Source organism: Panthera tigris, chromosome A2 (genome assembly GCF_018350195.1).
Source record: "Panthera tigris isolate Pti1 chromosome A2, P.tigris_Pti1_mat1.1, whole genome shotgun sequence".
Classification (NCBI taxonomy): Eukaryota; Metazoa; Chordata; class Mammalia; order Carnivora; family Felidae; genus Panthera; species Panthera tigris.
The window spans coordinates 159,913,386-159,939,491 of NC_056661.1; the positions used below are offsets into that span (position 1 = coordinate 159,913,386).

The 26,106-nt window shown below is 45.4% G+C and overlaps 1 protein-coding gene across 1 annotated transcript in view; it reads left to right on the forward strand.

The window, feature by feature from the left end:
* The window catches only part of CNTNAP2 (contactin associated protein 2), a 1,960,721-nt gene extending 1,946,259 nt beyond the window's left edge, over window positions 1-14,462 (forward strand). The window contains exons 23-24 of the mRNA XM_042974552.1: window positions 4,809-4,889; window positions 9,346-14,462. Of these exons, the coding sequence (XP_042830486.1) occupies window positions 4,809-4,889; window positions 9,346-9,545 (281 nt within the window). The 3' untranslated portion in view covers window positions 9,546-14,462. The remainder of the gene's footprint in view (window positions 1-4,808; window positions 4,890-9,345) is intronic.
* The last annotated feature ends 11,644 nt before the right edge of the window (window positions 14,463-26,106 follow it).

A 26,106-nucleotide genomic window follows, 5' to 3' on the forward strand; every position in this document is an offset into this window, starting at 1 on the left:
GCTCTAAGAACGGATCGCTCTACGGTATGGGTATCATTATGGGGAACCCCCCCCCACCCCCGCCAGGCCCACTTTTACAAAGTTTGTTTGTTGTTTCCTTCTTGATTTTCAACCTGAAGGTAGGGCAGGAGGAAGAGGGAAAGGACACCGGTGCTGAGCCCTCAGGTGGCTTCTCGAGTGGCAAAGACAGTGGAAGGGGACAGCGTCCGTGTGTCGAGGGTGAATCCGACCCATGCCTGAGTATGTTTGGAGCCTGTCATATATGTTCCCTCTCTGGCAAGGAGGGCAATGGTGTGCTGTAGCCCGAAGCCTCAGCCGGGCAATGGGACAAGCATGAGTGTGGGTGGAGAATGTCTCATCATGGATTCCTCCAGCCCACGGTCTGCCTGCGCTACGCCGGGTGGAGAAAGGGAGGAGCGCCAACCTCTAGGTGTGCAAAGGAGACACGGTCTGTGTGTGGCCAGTGTAATGGGGATGGCCAGACAGACAAGAGGACGTACACAAGGGAAATAAACAGAAATGCACATGCTCCTATGAGACCCTAAATCAGAGCTGACATAGCACCATGCTTCGACAGTCATCATCATGTTCTATCGCCTGGAGACCCAGGAGAAACGTATATTGAATATAGTCTTTGCCTATTTGACGCAGGTCTGGTCTTGAGACTGTTAATATCTAGAGTCTGGTTTTGTGTGTGTGTGTGTGTGTGTGTGTGTGTGTTTAAGTAGGCTCCACCCACAACATGGGGCTCAAAGTCATGACCCCGAAATCAAGAGTCGCATCCTCTCACAACTGTGCCAGCCAGCCTGTTGGGACCTATTCATGCCATTTCCCAAAATATAGGTTCCTTGATTCTGCAGCACCCCTAAAATTGCTCTGCTCTCCCAGCAGACGGGGGATGAGATGGAACAGAATGGAGTCTGTGTCGGGGATGAGCTTTATCCTATGTCTTACTTACATCTCTTGGTTTCCAAGTTTTCATACGTGCATTTCCCAGAGGATGTTGGTACCCCGGGGTGGGGGGGGGGGCGGGGAGGACAGTTACAGTGAAATCATTTCAAATATATCTGTCAAAATAGCGCTTGGTCTGCTTGGCCAGGACAAAATGGATATGCCTCAAGGGAGTAAGGACTCACGTGCATTAGGACAACCAGACTTAAGTTATAAATGAAGCCATGAAAACAGGGATTCTTATGCGAGAAACAGAACCGTGCCCTTGAATTTCGTGAGGACTTCGGTTGTACCTCAGGGTTTTTCCCACTGGCTGTTTTCTGATAATAACCAAAGACCAGTGGACACAGGAATCATTAGTAGCTTTTCTATATTTACAGGCTCCAGGCTCTGAGCTGTCAGCACAGAACCGGACATGGGGCTCGAACTCACAGACCCCGAGATCATGCCCTGAGCCGAAGTCGGACGCTTAACCGACGGAGCCACCCAGGCACCCCTGGACTGATTTCATTTTAACGAACGTCTCATTGGCCGTAGCTGCCTGTCAGCACTGTTTGTCATTGGGACCGTGAACATAACTGAGCACGCCTTTAAGAGCATGGCTGTAGGGAGTGTGTAGGGAGTGACAAGAATTCAGACCGATCGACCTTGACAAGAGGGCCAGACATGTAACCGAGGTGGCTAAGGATAGTTCTAGGAAACAGGTAAGATTTGATGGACAGAGAGAGGAAAGGCAGGGCAGAGGTGAGGGGGGCGGAGGGATGAGCCAGAATGTGTCGACCAGGAAGCATCAGGAGTCTGTGTGCCTAGAATGTCAAGTTGGAAAAGTGGCCCCGGCAGAGAAGGAGCAGGAGAGAAATTCAGCTCGAAGGAGGCCTTCCTCCCCCTACAAAGGATTTCGGATTTTGTACGAAAGGCGATCCTGGGATAAATTTCCATGTTCTCTTCTAGCTGTTCCTGTTCTTCTTGGGTCATCTCAGGTCACACCCACACCTTCCACTACTGGTTATGTCAATAACTTCAAGGGATCCAGAGAGAGGGGCGTATGCACGTCTCTAAATATCTGTGTTTTTCTGCGGTTTTGTGGCCAAGGATGCAAAGCCGTACAGTCGGTTTTGGAGCAGAGAGAAAGCATGATGTGTTCTCCCATCGGCATTACCTGAAGCAGAGAAGCAAACAGCTTCATAGAGTCACGACTCTCACATAATAGAATAATCACAAAATTGCCACTGTCATTGTTTTTGTCTCCGTACTTCATATATTTTGAAGGTTCATGTTACTTAAAAGTGGTGAGGAGATGGCTGTGTTTCTCAGAGGGAGATGAAAAATACGAGCCACTCATAAGATACCAAACGTCCAGTAGACGTCTCCATCTGGGTGTCCCAGAGGCACCTCAGGCTCAGTACCTCCAAGACAAAACAGATTTCTCTCCCTCATCCCCTAAAAATGCTCCTCCTCCCACAGGCCCTGCCCAAGCGGAACTGTCTGGATGCTGGGACTTCCCCACCTGGCTGCCTCATCAGCCCTCAAAAGGCAGGATGGAAATGAATGGCTTAGGAATTAACCTTGCCTGGTTTCCAATCCCATCTGGGCCACTCAACAAGCTTGATGGCTTTCTAGGAAGATGTGGACTAAATAGTGTCCAGAGAAGGGTAATTAACGTTGTCAGAAGGCCTGTAAACTAGGTCAAAGATGAGTCGTGACAGTATGAACTTTCATCCTCGGAAAGAAACTCGCAGTCTCTCAGTCTCAGAAGGGTAGTTTATGTCAGTAACCAAATCTTACCGTGACCTATGAGTGTATGAGTTGTAACATGGCAACTACAAAGCAGCTTTAGGCAATTTACTGTAACTAGATAGGGTCGTAACTAAAACCACATCCGTGCTTTAAATTGGTGTTTTGACTGTGTAAACCAAACTCTTCAATGAGGCACAGAAATTCCTCATCAGTAACAATTTTCATCTTTTTTATTGTTCACTGTGGATCCCCAACACTTAGAATGGTGCCTGACACATAGTCGATGTTCTGGAAAGATCTGTCGAATGGCTGAATACATTCATTTGTCACATCTACAAATAATCCTTCTCTGAAGGGAACACTCAGGTTTAAAGAAGAAACCCAAGGTTTCCAGAAATATTATTTAGAAACCATTTTTATTCACACGGGATGATTTTCTGATCACCCTTAACATCGGATGATGAGCCTACAAATGCAAGGTCATTGCATCCTTGGGCCGACACTTGGAATTTTGAATATCCGTCCATGCTGCCCACACCAGAAAGTCCTAAAGGGCATGGGGAAAGTCACTGACTACAGTATACTTCATGTTGGCTCTGCCTTTCCCTCTCTCCCTAGACATGGGATTGGACCAGTTAAAATAAGCACACAATAGGGGTGCCTGGGTGGCTCAGTCAGTTAAGCGTCCGACTTCCCTTCAGGTCATGATCTCACGGTTCGTGAGTTCGAGCCCCGCGTCGGGCTCTGTGCTGACAGCTCAGAACCTGGAACCTGCTTCGGATTCTGTGTCTCTCTCTCTGTGCCCCTTCCCTGCTCATGCCTCTGTCTCTCTCTTTCTCTCAAAAGTAAATAAACATTTTAAAAATATATTTTTTTTAAAGAAAGAAAAGTCCCCAGGACTCAGAGTTAAGTTCTTTCATTTGTGTCTTTCTTAGCGTCTGCATTTTAATCAAATCGACAGGCTTGAGTGGCACTGGTGGCCGAGCTGATTTGGAATATGATCGATCCAGAAACAGATCATTTTTCTGGTCTTAAGTCAGAGAAAAGCTGAAGTAGCATTTGCTGGTAGGATCTGAAATCCCGCTGGTGGCCCTATTTCCTGGGGAAAAGGGAAAGAAGGGCTCTACCTACTTTTCATCATTATCCTGGGGATCCTTCAGAGCAGAGAGCTGAAGGAGGAGCCTTACGAAACCCAAGTCCGTAGTGAGGTCCTCCTTGAACCCTAACACAGACCTCTTTCCTCCGTGTGCACACATTTAATTATGCAAAATAACTCGTTCAAACATTTTTTAAATACCTAACTGATGCCATCCAGTAACCATGGCTCTAGACTAAGGTGATCTGCTGAAGGAGGAAGCTACTTCCGTTGGAGTATTTGCCTTAAACCTGAACATCTAAAACAGAGGCCCAACGAATATGAAATTGGTTTTGAAGTTACATTAGCTCATATGGATGGTAACAGATACTCTGCCGACCTCTAGAAAGACTTCAGGATCCGTTTGTCTTTTGCGTACTTGAAATTTATTCTAGAGAAACACCTAGCTGTAATATAACCGGTTCTGGTTTTTTTTTATAACAGGGAAAGAAATGGAAACTTTATTAGGCAGCGTATATTATTCTCAACTGTTATGAAATGTTACCCGCTTACACATTCCTGACATGTCCTGTGTTTTATTAGAGTCATGCAAAATGTTCACTTAAAGACATGATTCCTTTTTAAACTAAAGGTATAAAAGGCTCTACAGAAATAGCCAATGTAGATAGAAAATAGTAGCTGAGGCAGATTTCAGCCAAAGGTGAGAAAAAAACATTCTAATCCATCAGCTTGCGTGTCAGTGGATGAAGCAGGACGGCTCAGGTAGCTCTAAGATTCTCTAATACTCCTCCAAAAGACTGACCGTGCTTCTCTGGGTCTCATGTCAGACAGAACAGCCGAAACAGGGGTGGAGGCACTGAGACGTGTGGAAACGATGGCAAGATGGGCCTGTCAGAAACGGAACTCTCCTCTGGGGAAACAGGAAGTGCTGAAGAGTTGTATGAAAAAATATCCACATCGGGTTATTTGGGATTACTAGTATCCTTGACTCTTACACTTGACTTTTCCATTTCTTCCTCTGCAGCCAGTGCTGATTTCCCATATAATCCAGGACAAGGCCAAGCTATAAGAAATGGAGTCAACAGAAACTCGGCTATCATTGGAGGTGGGTGATGCATAGCACAGGCTCCTCACCTGTGGAAAGTAAGAATTGTCCGTAAATGCATCGTCTTAAAAAAACAAAACCAAAAACAAAACCATCATCTAGATTTTTACTTGATTTGTTTTGTTATTTAAATATGACTAAGGGTTGTGACCTACAGATGTGGAGACACGGATGTAAATGTAACCCAGCTACTTTAAAAAAAAAATTTTTTTTTAATGTTTATTTATTTTTGAGACAGAGACAGATCGCGAGTGGGGGAGGGGCAGAGAGAAGGAGACACAGAATCCGAAGCAGACTCCGGGCTCTGGGCTGTCAGCACAGAGCCCAACGCGGGGCTTGAACTCACAACCCATGAGACCGTGACCTGAGCCGCAGTCAGACGCTTAACCGACTGAGCCACCCGGGTGCCCCGTAACCTGGCTGCTTTTCAATGCTGACCCGTAAGAATGCGATGGTCGTGCCGGGCTAGCCAGAGCCTGAACAGGCAGGCCAGCCGTCGTGCAGGAGCCACAATGGCCTCTTCCCTCCTCTCTTTTCCCCTTCTCACTCCCGCACATCCCAAAAGGCCCAGGATCACTTACTGCGAAAACAGGCAGGAGTGTGCTAGTCTGGCTGCCATTATCTTAATAAAGATCATCAGAAAATTAATAAGCCAGGGTATCTAAAATATTCCAGTGTCTTTTCTTCCCAGGGACGGCTGCAGAATAATTGAAGTCTCCTAGCCCAGTCCTTCTTATTTGGGTTGGTATCCTTGCCCCCCGTTGCCCACCGTCTCCTCTGCCTGAGCCCCCCTGTCTTACTGCATCCAGGTGTCCCCTGCATGTCTGAGGACAGCTAATACTGTAATTGTATCAAGGGTCTTAAACCCAGCCAATCACCTTGGCTTAGTCGGTAGGTCTCTTTTCCACATGGAGAAGTAGATGCCTGTAAGAAATACCTGACTTGGGGCACCTGGGTGGTTCAGTCAGTTGTGCGTCCGACTTCAGCTCAGGTCATGATCTCACGGTTTATGAGTTCAAGCCCCGCGTCGGGCTTTGTGTTGATGGCTTCAGATTCTGTGTCTCCCCCTCCCTCTGTCCCTCCCCTGCTCACACTCTCTGTCTCTCCCTCTCTCTCAAATAAACATTTTTAAAAAGAGAAAAATATATGTGACTCTAAAACTAGAATACATTTAGAATGCCGCCTAAATCACATTGTCCAATCACATCGGTACAGTCTTATCAAGGTCCCTCTCCTCACTGTGTTTTGTTTTTTTAAGATCAACTTTATTGAAGCATGATATGCATGTGTGTAAGCGTAACAGGTCAGTGACTCGTGACAAACACAAACACCCATAGCCACCACCACAACGAAGATCTGGAACATTCCCACCCACAGAAAGCTCTTTGTGCCCCCGTATAGTCCATCCTTTGCCCTGCCCCACTCCCAAGAAGGGCCACCTCTGATTTGCTTTTTGCTGTGTTGATTACTTTTACCTCCTTTAGAGTGGCGTAGAAATGGAATCATAGAGTATGTCATCTGTTCGTGCCTTCTGTCGCTCAACGTCATGTTTCTGAGGTCTCTCCACATGGTTGCATGAATCGATAGGCTGTTTGTTTTTATTGCCAAGTTGTGTTTTGCTGTGTGAATGTACTAGAATTGGTTTTATCTGCTCACCTGTGGCTGTTTGGTTTGTTTCCAGGTCTGAGCTATTTTGAATAAAGCTGCTACGAGTATTCTTGTTGAAGTCTTATGTGAACATAAGTTTTCATTTCTCTTTGGTAATTGCTGGGAGTGCAGTTGCCGGGTGTGACAGAAAGTGGAGATTAGACTCTGTAAGAAATTGCCATACAGTTTTCCAAAACGGTTGAACCATTTTACATCCCCGCAGTTCCTATCTGACAGGCCAGGTTTGCTCCACAATCTTATCAGCACTTGGTATTGTCGGTCTTCTTAATTTGAGCCACTCCAGTGGATGAGTAGTGGTAGCTCGTTGCAGTTTTAATGTGCAATGAGCTGATGACTAATAACCCTGAGCGTCTTTTCATGTGCCTGTTGCCATTTGTAAATCTTTCGTGAAGTGTCTGTTTAAAACTCTTTCTCCGGGGTGCCTGGGTGGCTCAGTTGGTTAAGCGTCCAACTTTGGTTCAAGTCATGATCTCCCAGTTTGTGGGTTTGAGCCCCGCATTGGGCTCTGTCCTGACAGCTCAGAGCCTGGAACCTGCTTCAGATTCTGTGTCTCCCTCTCTCTCTACCCTCCCCTGCTCATTCTTCTCTCTCTCTCCCTCTCTCCCTCTCTCTATCTCCCTCTCTCTCTCTCTCTCTCAAAAATAAACACTTAAAAAATAAAAAATAAAAATTCTTTCCCCATCTTTTAACTGGATTATTGGACTTCTTTTGAGTTATAACAGTTTTTTATTTTCTAGATAGTTCAAGTCCTGTGTCAGACATATGTATTGTGAATATTTTCTCCAGTCTGTGACATGCCTTTTCATTTTCTTAGCAGTATTTTTTTTTAAAGCAAGAAATCTAAATTTTGATGAAGTCTTATTTTTTTAATCTTTTTATGGCTTGTGATTTTTTTTAATTCTATTTTAATGATATGCCTCTTCAAGATTGTGAAGATTTCTTCCTATGTTTTCTTCTAGAACTTTTATAGCTTTGGTTTCTGTTAACTAAGTCTGTAATCACTTTGAGTTAACATTGGTACATAGCATGAGATAAAGGTCAAAGACATTATTTTCCAAACTAATATCCAGTTATTCTCAAACTATTTGTTGAAAAGACTATATACTTTTTCCAAATTTAATCTCCTTGGCACTTTTGTCAAAAATCAATAGACCATATATGTGTATGTCTGTTTTCTGGACTCTGTTGTGTTTTGTTGATGTATTATATATCTTTCTTTACCCAATACCATGCTTGCTGTATTGTTTTACCTTTATATTAAGTCTTGAGACAGCAACATGCATTCTCCAGCTATTTCTTTTTTGTTTTTCAAAATTACGTTGGCTATTCTGGACCCTTTACTTTATTGCCATATAAAATTTAGAATCAACTTATAAATTTCTACCAAAGAAAAAGTTTGCTGAGATTTTCATTGGGATTGCGTTTGGTCTAGAAATGGACATCAAAACAATACTGAGTGCTTCGGCTCTTAAAGGTGGTCTATCCATCCATTTATCTACATCTTTAATTTCTGTCAGTAAGGTTTTGTGGTTTTGAGCAAACACAGCCTTGAACAACTGTGTTCAATTTGTTTTATTATAAATGGTATTATTTTATTACTTTTTTAAGTTTTTATTACTTTAAATGTTTTTCCAAGTATTTTCTTGCTAGTATATAAAAATACAGTTGATTTTTGTGGCCTTGCTAAATTTACTGTTAGTTCTAGACACTTCATATATATATATATATATATATATATATATATATATATATATATAACTTAGGATTTTCTTTTTTTTTTTTTTTAATTTTTTTTCAACGTTTTTTTATTTATTTTTGGGACAGAGAGAGACAGAGCATGAACGGGGGAGGGGCAGAGAGAGAGGGAGACACAGAATCGGAAACAGGCTCCAGGCTCCGAGCCATCAGCCCAGAGCCTGACGCGGGGCTCGAACTCACGGACCGCGAGATCGTGACCTGGCTGAAGCCGGACGCTTAACCGACTGCGCCACCCAGGCGCCCCTAACTTAGGATTTTCTAAGAGATGGTCGTGTCACCTGAGAATAGAGAAAATTTTTACTTCTTCACAGTCTGTACACTTTTTATTTCTTTTTTGTTTTATTGCACTGACAAGGATTTCTGGTACATTGAGAGAGAGGACTTGCTTCCATTGTTTCCTGTTTTAGAGAGAATATGTTTACTCTTTTAGTATTGACTAGGGTATTAGCTGTAGGTTTCTCGTAGATGCAGTTTATCAGGTTGAGAAAGTTTCCTTCTACTGATACTTTCTGAGAGGCTTCACAATGAATGGAGGTTGAAATTTGTCATATGCTTTTTCTCCTATATTTCTTTAATGTGGTAAATTACATCGCTTTGTTTTTTAATGATAAACCAGACTTGCATTCCTAGAATTAACACCCCTTCACCATAATATATTCTTTGCCACACATTGCCAGATTTGATTTGCTAAAATTTTATCAAAGAGGACTGTTGCCCCATAGTTGTGTTTTCTTGTGATGTGTTTGTCTGGTTTTGCTATCAGGATAATGCTGGCCTCATAAAATGAGTTGAGCAGTAGTTCCTCCTCTTCTGTTTAACTGTCTATCAGTTCCTCAGAGAATAGCATTAAGATCTCCAAATATAACTGTGAATTGGTCTAATCTCCTTTCAGTCCTGTCCACATGTGTTGCTGGTGTTTTGTGTGGGGGAGGGTGGCATTAGAGAGAACCATGGCAACACGAGGAAAGTGGTGTTGGAGGGATGTATACAAGGTCTGTTTAACCTCCAGTGCCTCTCCTGCCTCCACCAGGTGTCATCGCTGTGGTGATTTTCACCATTCTCTGCACCTTGGTCTTCCTCATTCGGTACATGTTCCGCCACAAGGGCACCTACCACACCAATGAAGCAAAGGGAGCAGAGTCAGCAGAGAGCGCGGATGCTGCCATCATGAACAACGACCCCAATTTCACAGAGACCATTGACGAAAGCAAAAAGGAATGGCTCATCTGAGGGGTGGCTATTTGGCTGTGGGAGAGGGAGGGGCTAGCTATTCGGGAGGAGGAAACGGGACAAAAGTGCACCCTACTTTATACTCTTGAGCACATCCTTAAAATATCAGCACAAGTCGGGGGAGGCAAGCAACAGAAAATTCTGGAGACTGATCGCCACAAAAAGTACTTTTTAATATTTCTTTATAGCTGAGTTTCCCCTTCTGTATCAAATCAAAATAATACAAAAAATGCTTTTAGAGTTTAAGAAACAATTGAAATTTGTAGGTAATACTGTCTTATTTTGTGTGTGTTTAGAGGTGTTCTAAAAACCCATGGTAACAGGGCAAGTTTTCTACATTTTTAAGAGCCCTTAGAACGTGGATATTTTTTTTCTTGAGAAAAGTTGATGCACATGGCCTCCAGCATTCTCTTCCTTTTGCATATAGTCAATTTTTAATGGGCTGTCATAGTAACTAGTTCGTGTTCATATGCTATTTCTTTTGGTGTCCTGTAAATTCGAAAAGGAAAGGAAGGGGCCAACAGAACCTATTGTTTGCCAGTTTTCAAAGAGACCTCAACCTATGCCTATTCTCTGAGCATTCCCACCTAAAGCACTGAAGGAAGTGAGCATATGGCACCTGTTGTGTAACAACACAACAAACACAGCAGAGAGAAGCATTAAGAACCAGGGGAAGTAGTTTCGTATATTGGGATTGTTGGTTTTATTTTTCATCAGATTCTACAAGCTAATACTATTCCGTGTGCATAGTCTTAGACCTCTTCATGACCTGTGACTGTCAGCTACAATGCGGTGGTGACCAGCTGTTACAAAAGATTTTTCCTCTGCTTTACCTACATCATGTTAGGTTACACTATATGTGTGTGGGGGCACCTCGGTGGGGAATTAGAGCCAGATGCTATGATTTGTTTGCTCTGTTCCTTTTAGAGTTGTAGCAAGAGTGTGGACACTTTCTAATGAATGATGCATAAATTAGGTTGCTCTTCTTATCTTGCTTTAAATATTAGTTTTTAAGCCCTTGTGACAAAATCCTAGCAGACCATGTCCTCCAAATGGACACGCCACAATAAAGCCAGGTTATGATTGCTATTATTATTGCTTTACTCCAGAATCATATGGAAAATACTGCCGTATTTTCCATCATCTAATCCATGTATCGTTCCATCCTAAACAGACACACTGCCACGATTCAGGGACCTCTTTCGCAGATACATCTGAACCTTAGGTTCATGACCAACCTGATAACTGACTGTTGCTTCACAGAGAATGGACACGTCTAGTTAGTCACACCTCAGTCTAATCAGGAATCTTGACCAACTTGTTCCAACAAAGAACTCGTTGGTTTTATTTAAAAATGATAGATTTTGTGTGTAAATAGATGGGACAAAGCTCCTATTGAAGCATCCAAGAAATAATTTCATTGATCTCTTTTTGTAAATTACACAATTTATTTCTAGAATGACTACCATTTATGATCATGATAGTCCAGACTCTGAATAAGTACTTTAAAATTTTTTTTCAGATTCCAACATTTTGAGGAATTCAATAGGATCCCTTTTTTCCTTCTCCTCCTGGAAGCATGTAAGATGAGGTTCAAAAAGTATTATTGCTGTTTTTCTGACAGCGTGCCTCAATAAAATGGAAATTCTAGTTTGTTAGGGTTATATCTACATATTTTTCAAGATTCTCGGTATGCCTTTGCTTTTTGGAGGATCTCAGTTTCTTGGGTAATGAAAACTGTTATCTAGAGTTGCCAAGGGCCCCCTGCACCTGTATATGACACATTCCAAAGGAGATACTGGACCAGTTCATTCCCATCAGAGTCGAGGTAACAGAACAAAAGGGAATCGGAACGCCTTTCACAGTTGCTGACCCTCAGCCACTGTCACGAACACCCTTACCTTAAAGACGTCTTGATCATTATTCCATAATACACGTTGTTAAATGAAAACTATGTGGTACGACTAAAAAGCAGAACAGGAGAACCCAAGTGACATGTTAAAAACAAAGCCTGTTTTGATGACTACCATTAAGGGCTGTTTCGTGTATTGTCAAATTACGAAAGCAAATTTTAAACATTATGTTTTGTAGAAAGGTTTTTTAGAATTTGTTTTAAACCTGCTTTACAGCTATTAATTTTGCACTTCACAAATAATGCCAGATGGAAATGTATTGTTTCTGGCGTTTCCCGTGATAGCTTTCTTCTTTATGCATTGTGTCAGCATTTTCACTTTCTTCCCAAAATGATTCAGGGGTTAAAACAATCAAAAACAGTCCCTGACACTAAAACGGCCGTACCCTTTCTTTTCACTCTCTTCTTCCCTCTTTCCTGCCTCAAAAGGTGAAAAATAAAACCCAACACTTCCTTCACCAAATTTGCAAACCTAGGGCACTGGACTGACTGAGGGCTCAGTGGGTCTCCCGTATCACCGCCATTAAGACATACAGTATGCCCTTAAGGGAGTAAGTCCGGCCAGCAGACAAGACACAAAAACGTAGTTAAGGTATTAAGTAACTAAGTTAAATGCCAAGGGAGTGCTGGAAATCCTTGGCTTCTCTTTGGGATTGTGGGCTTCACCAAAAGTCCTAAATGTATCTATGAAGGCCATATCCAGTACGTTCTAAATGGTCAGTAATTTATGTGAAGATAAAGAAACATCTCTTTTTTCCAGCTCCCTCCCTTGAAAGCTCACGATGTCGTGACCCAAGCTCCGCGTCTAATCTTGCTTTGTCAGTCACATCCCGCAAAACCTTGACATTCTTCTGTCCCAGTCCGTTATCATTCTAGTCCAGAGGGCTAGTGGTAACCTCTTTAAATAATAAACAAAAACAAAAAGAAAAAAATTTAGAAACAAGAAGCTGCTTTAAAGTTTCAGGAAGAACTGATGGCTGACTTAAGGTTGTTTGTACAGGAAGCATCTTCCATGTAGAAAGCAAACATCTAGGTTTTGACGAGGTAGGAGCAGGACTTTGAAAGCAAGATCAGTGCCATTCTCAGCTCTCAAAATAACATATTCCCTAGAGCACAAGGAAAGTAGCTTAGGAGGTGAGAAGTTACATTGTCAAGTTCTTCTCTGACCCATCTTAATGCGTAAGGCTATGGGAGCTAGAAACAAGGGTTTGGAGGGCCTTTGTTGGACAGTTTCCCATTACCCTGCGTTTGATGAACAAGCATCCTTTACTAACAGGAGCAGGGATTCAGAGGCATAGGAAAAAGAGCTGGCATGAGCCAAAGAGTAGATCTTAATGTTACTGTTGAACGTCTGTGGAGCCGCCCCCAGATGCCCTCAGAGAGCTTGGCACAAAGACACACACCATAGGAAGCGCCGAAGGAAAAAGTAGCTACCAAATAGGAAAACGCAGTGTCAGCGTGGCGTCCGGAAGAAACTTTTCTTTTCTTCTATTACAGGATCTGCTCTTTTTCTCCCTCTCCTTCCTTGTATAGGGTAAGCATTGCAAAGGTCTCTTTATGCCTCTAAACAATTAGCACCTCATTTAAACCGCTTAATATTGTTTCCTTTTCATCATCCTGTCCAGCAGTTTTCAAAAAGAAAGGCAACAGTTATTAAATTGGATGCCAGTTAGCCAGCCAAAAACAGGTCCTAAGTTACTAGTGACAATAGAACCAGCTGATCCTGAAATAGATGAGAGACAGCACATCTAGCTAGCTGATTGGGGCTGAAACCAACGAGCGCCATGTTTAAAATGATATCATGGTGAGCGTAGACCCTGGGCATCAGCTGATAGAGTCCTAACCCTTTCTCTCTCCCTGGCTTGCCACGTGACCTTTGTCAGACTGGTGAACCGTGGTCCCTCTTTGCCCCATATTTAAGATACAGCTGCTCTGCCCACTTAATAGGACAATCGTGAGGGGCCATTGCGTCTTGACTGCAGCGTCCTTTGACACCCAAATATAAAGGCCCAAGTCAGTGGAGCCCCCTGGAAGACATACTTTCTGGCCTGTGGTTGTAAGTCACACCAAATGAACAATGTGCCCACATCCGGGAGTGTGCAGACTTGTGAGGCATTGCCGTACAGCTGCTAAATTGTTAATCAGGTAGACTGCCCAGGACCTAACCTGTCAATACTGGAAGATGCAACATCCGAAGGCCAGAGAAATCAGAACTTCGCGTGCACAAAGCCCTGCGTCCCCACCCAGATGGGACTTAGAGCTTACACATGCCCCCAGTGCCATTGGGCTGGCTCGTACGTAAGACGACACAAGAAACAAATGTGATTTTTCCGTGTAGCCTAGTGGCAACGTGCCTACACTACATACGCCCTGCATGATAATGTTGGAAACTTTAGAATAGATGTCTTTCACAGCAGTATTTTCTGGATACGCGTGGTATGTAGAAGTCATTGTCGATGAAATAGGGAAACCGTGTTGAAAAGTTGATTATCTCCCGTGGAGCAAGGACTGGCAGATTATAAAGATACCTGAGCACACAGGTATTAATATCCAACATGCACTTCCAAGGTCACTTTCCAGATGAAAATGTGCTTTAAGATCAGGTCTACACAGGTGGCCTGCAACGTTTCCAAGTTCAGTTTATTTCAAAACAGCCACCGCTGGGTTCTAACATGGCTATGAAGACATCCTCTCAAAGTAGGCCAAGAAACAGTTCAGATGTTACTGATTCTAAGTTTGGTTGGGTTTTTGCATTTTTTTCAGTGAGCATCGTGACTGCGGAGGTCAGGGTTGTGAAAAGCTGGGCTAAGTATTCTTTCTGTAAAGTCGATTAGGATTCCACCCTGCGAAATGACACAAAAGTTCACTCTCTAAAAGCAACAGCATGTTAAACTACAATGAAAGAAGGAAACTATGTATGTATGCCTAATATCCTTTGTGAATGTCTTTCATTTAACTGAAATTATATTAGAAACCAGATTGATAAATAAAAAATCCAAAATAGTTTTAATTATCCTAAAAGCGATTCTTTGTGTTTTGTTCCACTTGATTCTCTTAGAAGCCATTTTCAACCTTCAGCGAAGAAAGTTCCGGGCACTGGAACATACATCTGTTGGGAATATAATCTTTCCCAAAACTACAGCGGTACAGTCACTCTTCAAAGACGGGTCTTCCGTGGACACATTCGTCGTTAACCTTCTTGGGCCACACATGCCTCCCCTCCCCCATTTTTCTTAATGTAGCATAATGGATATTGGCTCCATGTTTTAGATTAATTTACACACAGCTTGATAAAATGCAGTTAGAGTTAAGTGATGTCCAGAATACATTCCGAGCCTTGCTTAGAATGAGGGAGTAACACTGGATAATGGGCAAATGGATTCAGGCCAGTCAACCAGACAACAGAGATGTGCAACGTGTCTTTCTAAGTGCACTCCAGATGCGTTAAGAGCCGTAGTCCTAAATTATTCCTCCTATTTGCTGGTCTTCAGTTAACATTGGGAAGCCATTTCCTTTTAATCAATTCTCAGTGAAGCATTTCAACGTATACCAAATAAGTGTGAATTCCCAGTTAAAAGCCCAACCTCTCTGCTCCTTAGCAATTCCCGAGGCCAGTCTATAGCAATGATACTCAAGTCTTCTAGAAAGCTCTTGGTAATGATCCTGCTTTACCGGTGTGACCCAACAGGTGGAGAATATCAGAAAGTCCCTTGAGTAAAGAAAGCCAGCACATATGAAAGTTCACAGCACATTTTAAAGGAGTGAGCGGGCGTGTTAGGCCTTAACATCTCCGCCAAGAACGTGTGAGCCACAGCATGCTTACCTCCCTTCCCAGTACCACCTACCATGTGCCATGTAGACATCAAGATCAGTAATTTGCAGGAGGACAGTGCCTTCCTTTGGCACAAGGCAGGATCTGTTGAGTAAATGGGGGTATAAAAGTAGAGAAGGGGCCGAAGGGAGACTTGTAGGGGGGATTTTACTCTTTGTCAGTAATGACATGGCATGGTGGGTTTACCAGAACATAGAGAAGAGGAGATCATTGTGTTCTGTCTTGAGAAGGAGTTTGTGTGAACCTAAGCAGAAAGCCAGCTCGTTATAGCAAGTGTTATGAGTAATCATTAGCACGTGCTCACTTGGCCTTGGTCACTCTGAAATCACGAATTCAGTGAAGCCTGAGCTAAATAATCCTTGTGCCTAACGGTCCCTCTCTCCCGGCAACACTTCCCTCCCCACCCCCACCCCCCGCCCCCACACCACAAACACACCCAGCATGACTGCATAGGACCGGGAAGAGAACACAACTTTCTTGATTGCGTTTCCATGGCCTTTCCATCCATCTTCATTCATCCTCTGGGTGTACATAAGTAGAATCTCTTGAGATGGGGCAAATATACACATATTCCGGGGATGCCTGGGTGGCTCAGTTGGTTGAGCATCCAACTCTTGATTTTGTCTCAGGTCATGATCCCAGGGTCATGGGATCAAACCCCACATTGGGCTCTGTGGCGATCATGGAACCTGCAAGGGATTCTCTCTCTCTCTCCCCCTCTGGCCCTCTCCTCTGCTCACGCTCTCTCTCTCTAAAAACAAAACAAAACAAAAACATACACCAAGTCTTCTCCAAAGGAATGAAACCAACATTTTTTAAGTCCCTTGACCTAAGGTCTGAGAAAGTTAGCCATTTCTTCTAAAACTAGAAATTCAAAATAATGAAATTTAAATTTTAACATTTATTTATTTTTGAGAGACAGAGAGAAACAGCACAAGCAGGGGAGGGGCAGAGAGAGAGGGAGACACAAAATCTAAAGCAGGCTCCAGGCTCCGACCTGTCAGCACAGAGCCTGATGTGGGGCCCAAACTCACAAGCCGTGAGATCACGACCTGAGCTAAAGTCAGACGCTCAACCCGCTGAGCCACCCAGATGCCCCTCAAAATTATGAAATTTAACCTAAAATATGAAAGACATGAAAAAGGCCAAGAGGATGAAAACAATGAAGTCATTTTGTGTTCACAAATAGCAATTTAGCAGATAAAATTCTTAAGTCTGGGAAGATGACCTCTAACCTGGGACACAAAAGCAAGCTTCTCAATCACGAAAGCTAGAGAGAGAGGGTAAGTATGAGGTTACCCCCCTGAGTGCCAATATATCCAGACTAGGGGCAACCTTTGAAGTCAGGGAGAAGGCACATTTAGGACAAATCAGGGGGAAAAATACTTTATAGTGGAGCTGGTAAGACTTGTTACGGGCAAAAAAACCAACCCAACAACACATGATTATCTTCCAAAAATAAATTATTTCAACAGTGGCCTCACCACATGGATTTTAAAGGGAAATCAAGATTATGGAATCATAATTAATTTACTAAATCTTTACAGAACACCCTCCTGTGCACGCGGTGCTATTCTCGACACTGAGGATTCCCTAGAGATCAAGAAGACGCATCCCTTCTCTCAGGAAACTTAGGTTCTAGCGGGAGGAGAAAGATAACAAGCAGATAAATAAATAATACGGAAGAAAAGATAACTTCTAGTCAGGGGAGTCCTTTTATTTTTATTTTAGGGAAGGAGAGGGCAAGCGTGAGCTGGGAAGACAGGCAGAGGGAGAGAAAGAATCTCAAGGAGGTTCCACACCCAGCAGGGGGCCTGACGCGGGGCTTGATCCCACGACCCTGGGATCGTGACCTGAGCCGAAATCAAGAGCCGGACGCTGAGCCGACTGAACCACCCCAGGCAGGCAGGGGATTTATTTTAGTTCATTTTAATAAGTGCTTCCAACTGGCGGTGGGGAAGGACTCCACAGAGGGGACAGTGAAGCTGAGAACTGAATGAGTCTTTCAAAGATGAAAGGAGGCCTTGTTCTAGATAAGGGAACAACTGGTACAAAGGCCCCGAGGTCACAGTGAGCTTGGAACTTAGACACAGAGAGTCAGTGTGTCCGGAACGAGGAAGGGAGAAGATGCCACCCACTATGTGACCGTTTGTTCCGACCCAGTTCTGAGCTGGAGAGACTCAAACACCACAACTTGAAGGTTTTTACAGTGTATCTGGCAAGGTCCTCTAAGGAAACAGACTTAGGAGCAAGAGGAGATTTATCTAAAGGAGTTAGCGCTTGTAATTGTGGTTGGCAAATCCAAAATCCATAAGGCAGCCTGGCTGGTTGGCATCCCAGGAAGGACTCCTCTGCTGTGGTCTTGAGGCAGGATTCCTTCTTCAGGAACCCTCAGGGTTTTTTTCCTCTTAAGGCCTTCAGCTGATTAAGCGAGGCCCACCCACATTATGGAGGATAATCGCCTTTACTTGCAGTCAGCTGACTGTAATTGTTAATCACATATGCAGAAAACCCTCACAGCTACAAGTAGACTAGTACGTGATCAACCGCCTGGGCACCAGAAGCAGGCCAGATTGACAGAAAATCAAGCACCACTGAGGGTTCCACTAGGGCATCACAGGGGGAAAGGTGGAATTGCTTCGAACATTTGTGTGTGTGTGACTCAAGAGGGAAATCATTTAGTCTTATCTTTCCGGTTACAGCACTAGATTCTGTATCCTTTTGGGTAAATACCTAGTAGTGCCATTGCTGGGTCGTAGGGTAGTTCTATTTTTAACCTTTTGAGGAACCTCCATACTGTTTCCCAGAGCGGCTGCACCAGTTGGCGTTCCCACCAGCAGTGCACAAGGGTTCCTCTTTCTCCGCATCCTTGCCAACGTGTGTTGTTTTGGTGTCGTTAATGGCAGCCACTCTGACAGGTGTGAGCAGGTTCGCAGGGGCACATGCACCCCAATGTTTCTAGCAGCGCTATGGACAATGGCCAAAGTATGGAAAGAGCCCAAATGTCCACCAACTGATGAATGAGAAAGAAGATGTGGTGTATAAATACACACACACACACACACACACGCACACACACAGTGGAATATTACTCAGCCATCAAAAAGAATAAAATCTTTCCGTTTGCAACAACCAGAACTCGAGTGTAATTACGTTAAGCGAAATAAGTCAGAGAAAGACAAATATATGAATTCACTCGTATGTGGAATTTAAGAAACAACACAGACGAACCAGGTGGGGGGAGAGAGGCAAGCGGACTCTTAACTGTAGAGAACACACGGAGAGTTGCTGGAGGGGAGCTGGGTGGGGGATGGGCTAAATGGGTGTGGGCATTAAGGAGGGCACCTGTGCTGAGCCCTGGGTGTCATATGTAAGTGATGAATCATTGGGTTCTACTCCCAAAACCAAAATTACAGTATAGGTTAACTGGAATTTAAACAAAAACTGACAAAAAAAAGAAAAAGAAGGAATAAAAGAAAAGAAAGAATGGTAAAAAAAAGAGACAGAGTCTGAAGTTCAACGCAAATCCTACAATCTGAAGCAAAGACCAACAGGCTGCTTGACGAGTTGGAAAACCACGCGGCCTGCTGGCTGCCTCCCTCGATGCACCTGGAAAGGCCGCAGAAGCAAGAAGGAAGTGTAGACCCTGTGAGGAGACTGGGGAGATGAGGCCCGAAAGGGCTGTGCCAGGGCGAGGCCCAGGTGCCCAACGGAGAGGCGCCCTGACATGGTGCTCTCCTGCCGGGGAGGCCCTCGCAGACCACTGCCCCCCTCCGCTGGGCCGCAGGACTGTACCCCCAACTCCAGCCAGGCCCCCCAGCATCGTCGGCCTTCAGGGCGGCCTGAGGAGCAAAACTCCAGAGGTGTGAGCGGCTCCGCCAGGCCTGAGGTTTCTCTCCCGTCCGTCCCTCTTACCGCAGGCCCGGGGCTGAAACGCCCTGAAGAAGATAGTGTAGGGGCTGATTCTAGAAGTTGCTTGAGGGGCAGGAAGAGGGGGCCCCACGCCAGCTGCGGGATCGCGGCCCTCCAGATTCGCAAATTCGTCCCTGAAATTCATGTTTAAAGATGTTCATGTCAGTGGTGTTCGTGCAGCCGGGATCTGACGGGTGTGCGGCTCGGTGTAAACGTGTTCAGAGTCTGCGTGACCACTTACTAGCCCCTTGACCTGTTCGTCATTGTCTTCGTCTGTAAAATGGGGACAGTAACACAATTTACCACATGGGAAATCCTTCTGTAAGGATTAGTCAGTACATGGGAAGTGCTTAGAACAGTGTTGACATATTGTAAGCTCTCCATTAATGGTAGCTTTTTTAAAAAGCGGAGGGCCTGGGTGGTTCAGTCGGTTAAGCTTCCGAGTCGTGACTTCGGCTCAGGTCGTGATCTCGCGGTTCGTGAGTTCGAGCCCCTGTATCGGGCTCCGTGCTGAAAGCCTGCTTGGGACTCTCTCTCCCCCTCTCTCTGCCCCTCTTCCTCTCTGTCTCTCTCTGTCTCTCTCTCTCTCTCTCTCAAAATAAACTTTAAAAATGAAAAATAAAATGTTTTTAACGAGTGATAACCACCCCCCCCCCGGGGAAATTCTTGCAAAGATCCATGAAGGGACGTGTATAAGGACACCCACCCGTAAGAGTGTCTGGGGTGGCCAAGAGTGGCAGGCATCCCAAGTGTCTGTCCCTAGGAAATTTGTCATGTGAGAGAAGGTGAAGGCCTTACAGCCCGTAGAAGTAACAAACTAGATACGTATACAGCAACGTTAAGTCTTACGTCATCAAAATACAGTTCAGAGCGGAAAGTGTAGGAAATAAAACTAGACCCACAAAACAGTAGAGTTTATTAAAATGAAAAACCTACACACGGCACAGCAAAACGTTTTGCAAGAGCACATGAATAATTAAGGATGCATATATGTGCATATATACATATACAACCTTCTAGAAAATATGTTACACATATAATAAAATATTCAAGTCATTACCCGTGGGGAGAATGAAACAGGAGTGGGGACGCGATGGAAAATAAAACAAAGGAAAGCAAAACAAAACAAAAGAGGCGTTGTCTGGACACATGATGACAAAACACCACATTCTGAGGAGTACCAGCTTCGCTCTCAGACTGCAAGGGGGTCGGGTGCAGGGTGGGGGGGAGACAGCGAGATCACGAGTCCTGTCACAGGAGAGCACAAGTAAAGCAAGAACCACAGAGGACCGATGCATGGACACACGGCGGGAAATGTCACTGCGAAGGCGGTAATTCGGTAAATAAATATTAGCAAATGGACAAAGGCGATGGGCAGGGAGAGTTGAGAGCAGAGCGTTTCTGTTCTCTACGCGCAGTAACATTGCTTATGTTCTAGAACCACAGTAAACCTAGGGGAGGGGGAGCTGCCTGTCTCCTCCCGCCCTCCGGGTTAACACACACCAACCGCTTCTCAGAGGGGTTAAGAAGACGATGCCTCGTTCCTCCCGTGTGTGATTTCAAAAAGCAATTAGTCTGCCTCTGGACTGACCTGCCGATGACTTTGCCCCTAGCTGGACTTTCGATTCGCGGACGGAATAACAGGCATTAATTGTGAACGAATGATTTTGAAGTGGATTCCAAGTGGGACCAGAGCGGCCCCTCCGCTGGGGCAGTGATGGTCTGAAGCTGGGCCAGTGGGCGGGCGTCACCTATTACTGACCTCACCGTGAAGAAAAGGTCCCTGGTTAAATCCCAGATCTTGCCAGGAGCACGCCGCGGGCTTTGTCAAAAATACAAGCAGCGTCTGTAATGTATTTCTGGATGATCAAGTTATAACTCCTCTAAATTAAATTTACAGAGCTCATTCACTTTTATTCCAAGCGGTAACCATGGCGTTCCCTTTAAATCATTACGAGTGCAGCAGATACATTGATTACCGCTGTCATTGCGGATCTCTGTTTCTGCACCGCGGGAGCAAACTCTAAAGTTTAATTAGTATCCCCGTCTGCTGTTATAAAGTACAAGTCCAGGACATATGGGAGAGAAAAATGAGTCAACGTGAATCATCTTAAAAACATGAAACTGGCAAATAGAGCAAAGCAGAGAGCCGGATTTATTCTGCATCAAAATCACTTGCCTTGACGCCAGTCCTGCCTTATGTGATTAATTGGGGCGGGGGAGGGGGGGAGGAATATTCATTCTCCTCGAGAAGACAACTCGTCTCTGGAACAATTGCGGGGCAAGGGGCAACTAGCGGACGTGGGGTCATGTGACCCACGCATGTAGGTTGCTGCACTGACCATCTCCAGACATAATCCCCGGGGGAGGCAACCAAGCAGGTGCCCCGGGGGAAACCAGCTTTGGCCCACGACACCAATTCGAACAAGGCAGGATTATTACAGGTGAGCTAAGTGGGACGCCCACTTACACCAGTCAGCCAATCCTAGAAAGGGGGCCCCAGCGTCTTGGGGTATAAAGCGTCTATTCTAACAGTACTCGAGTCCTTTGTACACGGTGGCAACAACGTGCTGATGGATTAAACACTGGCCCACGAGACAGGAAAGGGTTTTAAGAGAGACAGGTGCTGGCCTAGGCTTTGTGGGACAAACTGAAGTCACTTTTTTTTTTTTTAAGTTTATTTATTTTTTGAGACAGCGAGTGCAAGCAGGGTAGGAGCAGAGAGAGAGAGAGAGAGAGGTGAGAGGGAGAATCCCAAAGCAGACCTCAGGCTCTGAGCTGTCAGCGCAGAGCCCAGCGTGGGGCTCGAACTCACAGACCGTGAGATCATGACCCGAGCCGAAGTCGGAGGCTCAACTGACTGAGCCACCCAGGCGCCCCTGAAGGAGTCAGCCTGGCAGGACAACGAAAACTGACGCAGTCTGGTAACCTCAGCAAATAACACTGGCTACTGCCAGGACCCAGTGTTGGGAGGGGGCTTGTGTCACGACCCAGTGGGGTCTCCTGACTATTCGGATACAAATGGAAAGCAAAGTAACTTCCGTGAGGCAATGACCGCCCCCATCGTAGATACTGAGGCTCAAGGGCGCATTCATGGGAATCTTACGGAACTCCAAACCCACAGACGCCCTCTGGGGGCGCTTGTGATTTCCATCAATGTACTGTGACGAGCCTCACCCCAAGAACAGATCAGAACGAGACATATCCCGGAGAGCAGTCGGCAGGGATAGGAACTATTCTGAATACCACCCGCGTCCTCACCACAGGAAGGAGGCGGGCCCTGCCGTACAACAGCATCCCATGGGAAGCAGTCTCCGTTCCCGTTTGTGAGCTGAGACAAGGTGACTGGCTGTGTCCCCAACTGACTTGGAACCCAGACATAAGTGAATCATGGCCAAGTGTAATGATGTCTGTCGATAATAACATATACGATACGTGGCTGTATTCATTTCCTGCGGCTGCTGTAACAAATTACCACAAACCTGGACGTCTTAAAACAACAGACATTTATTCTCTCACAATTCTGCAGCCTAGAGGTGGGAAATCAAGGTGTGGGTACCAGGGGAGAATCCTTCCTTTTCTCTCCCAGCTTCTGGGAGCCCCCACGTTTCCCTTGACTTGTGGCCGCATCTCTCCAATCTCTGACTCCATTTTCATGTTGGTCTTCTCCTTCTTCTCTGTCTCTTCTACCCTTCTTCTGAGGACCCCAGGCATATTGGATTAGGGACCACTCTCCCCCAGTAGGACCTCATCTTAACCAATTTCATTCTGCAATGACCCTATCTCCAAACAAGCTCACATTCACAGGTGCCAGATGTTAGGGGGACACAATTCAGCCTATAACAATGGACTGGAGTCAGTTCTGTGGGAAAGCATGGCAAATACCTGTGTATCTGCTATGTCATGAAATCGAATCGTGCCACAGCCATACCAGGGGCCATACGGTATAACACTAGCATGGTTGGTTATCACGCTAACTAGAACTTGACCGGCCCATTTTCCCGAAGGGCAGACGGACTCGTTAGGGAAAGAGAGCAACCACGGGAATCAGAATTGAGTTTGGAAAATGGTTGCAGAAGCGGCCCCCGTTGCATATTTCTTCCTGGGTTTCAGTTCTCCAGACGTTACCTGAAACTTCCCCCCCTTCTTCATACTAACCTGGAGCAGGAAAAGAGAGGGGGTAGACAGTTTTAAGATGTATCTGCCCGTAACACTGGGCATCCCAGCGAATCTGCCGGGCCACTTTTAAATAACTTCTATGTCCCCATCTTGAATAAAACACATTTCATAATTTACTCCTATCCTCTATTTTACTCCCACCCCTGTTCCTCCTGTATAACTTTCTCCCACAGCTGCGGAGGCCAAACGAGAGGGGCTCAGGACTCAGAGGTGGATGATGACCTCCTTTCACGGACTCATTCCTCCCTCTCATTATCTCTCCCCCGGAGTATTACCTGTCGCGGGGGATTCTTTGTGCGGGTGTGTGTATTACTCTGTAATGCAATTCCCTAACAGCCTCTTGAAAACCCCAGCACAGCCGGAGTGTGTAATCTGTTAACCAGGCTTGTCTGAAGCAGGTAGACCTTTCCTCGGCTTTCCTCTGGGTTAAGAGAGAAAGACATAAATATGAGAAATGGGCTTTTAACCGTATTTGCCTGGATTTCTATCCAGGTCTATCCTGAAATGCTGGAAAAGGAAAGGAGGAACAGCCACCACGGCCGAAAAACCAGTCTTGTAGCTGCAAGGGTCTGTGGTTCTAGTTGTTCCTCCCGCAGCCTCTGGGGGGAGCACTAAGGTGGGTGATGGTCAAGCAGGTGTGGTAAGTTTCCATTTCCAGCCAGGAAAGGAGCCAAGATGCTTTGTGGTTTAAAACAAAAAACCTTGATTGAATAAATACAAGCCTGGGGAGTGTTCTTTGTATCAAGCCTAATTTGTGGCATTTGTGCCAAGATGCTTCGAGCAACTCTACAAATATGTATCGAGTGGGGCTATGCACAAAGCACGGGGCCCTGCGATGAAAGTGGGTGGAGATAACCAATGGCATCTCTTGTCTTTAAAACTCCGGGACTTGGGGCAACTGGGTGGCTCAGTCGGTTAAGCGTCTGGCTCTGAATTTCAACTCAGGTCACGATCTCTCGGTTTATGTGATCGAGCCCCACATCAGGCTCTGTGCTGATGGTGCGGAGCCTGCTTGGGATTTTCTCTCTCTCCTGCTCATGCACGCTCTCTCTGCCTCAACATAAATAAATATTTAAAAACCATAAAAAATTTTTCCTTAAAAAAAAAAACCCTTCCTCAATCATGTGGGAAGCTTGAAAACATTACACCAAGTGAAATAAGCCAGACATAAAGGGATGAACGTATGATTTGGAAATATCTAGAAGAAGCAAATTCATAGAGACAGCAAACAGAATAGAGGTTACAAGGGGCTGGGTGGGGAGGGCAGGTATGGGAGCTACTGCTTAATAACTTGGGGTGATACAGTTCTTCAGTCCACAAACGCAGTTCCCAAAACAGGCGCTGTGGGATTCTGGTTCCAGAGTCATCTGTCACCCCCTCGAGCAGCTTAGATCAGCCTCCTGCCCCTCCCACCCGAGTCCCACTCAGATGCGACCCACCAGCCTGAGCCCCAGCTGCCAGCGCACAAGGAGAGGTTCACAGGTGATACTGTTCTTTGGCAGGCACACGGATCTTTCCGGAATGCTCTGAAAACCTGAGAGGGATTAACACAGGAGGCTGTGCTTCTAGGAGCCTGGAGGTGGGGGAACTCGGCCTCCTCTGGGTTGCAGGGAGACCGAAAGAACAGAGAACACTTTCAATCACGTCTTTTGGGACTCCTGGCACACCCTGGAGCCCCATTTCCATCTGAAAGGTGAGTACCTCTCCCCGGTCCTGGTTTGTGATGACTTCCGTTTCTCAAGTGCAAAAGAGCCAGGCCAAGAAGAAAGCCCCTCAAAGGAATGGCTCGTGAGACTGTTTCCTTTACGCCTCTGTTATTCCCGTGAGGCTAAAAGAGCCCGGGGTACCATAAAAGGCACTTGGCACGTCGTTCTGAAAAGTGCAGGAAAAGTGTGACGTTCTCAGGGTGAGGTTATAAATCTGGTTGATATTAATCAGGTGCTACGGGGATGGCCTCTGCTGGGTCAGGAAGCTCCCAGGTGGTGGGTCAGGTCCCCTCGGAAGCCCCTCATGTGGCCCCGGTACCCCACTGCCCCCCTCTGTAAAATTCTGGGCAATTAGTACCAAACAAAAACAGAATGATTACGTATCTTCTGACTGAGCACCAGCATACAGGCTTATGGGTCCATCACTCGACGTTGCTTTATCCTGGTAATGGTGAGGACTGAGCTTTTTTTTTTTTTAAGTTATTTATTTGAGACAGAGGCAGCATGAGTAGGAGAGGGGCAGAGAGAGAGGATCCCAAGCGGATCCCAAGCAGGGTCCGTGTTGCCAGCTCAGAGCCCAACTCAGGGCTCGGACTCCCAAAACTGTGAGATCTTGACCCGAGCCGAAACCAAGAGTGGGACACTTAACCCACTGAGCCACCCAGGCACCCCAGCCCAGGAACTGGGCTTCTTAAAGCCTCCAGATCCCGGCTGTAAAACTCAGGTGTTTGAGATCCGATTATAACCCTGAATTGCCACCTTTAGCTTTTTATCACAATGCTATTGCAAAAATAAATATGTAGAGACAACTTCAGAACTTTCTCTTGATAGATTCGCAGCGTGTGATCTTGGTTCCATTTCATTCTCTTCTCCTCAAGTTCCGATGGTGACGTTTGTCTCAAACCCTGCCTAGAAATTGTCTCAAACCTACTAGAAATTGTACCTAACTCTCCCAGGATAGGGCGCAGGAACTTGAACCTTCAGTCTCGCTTTCCTTCTGGGGCAGGGATGAAGGGCCCC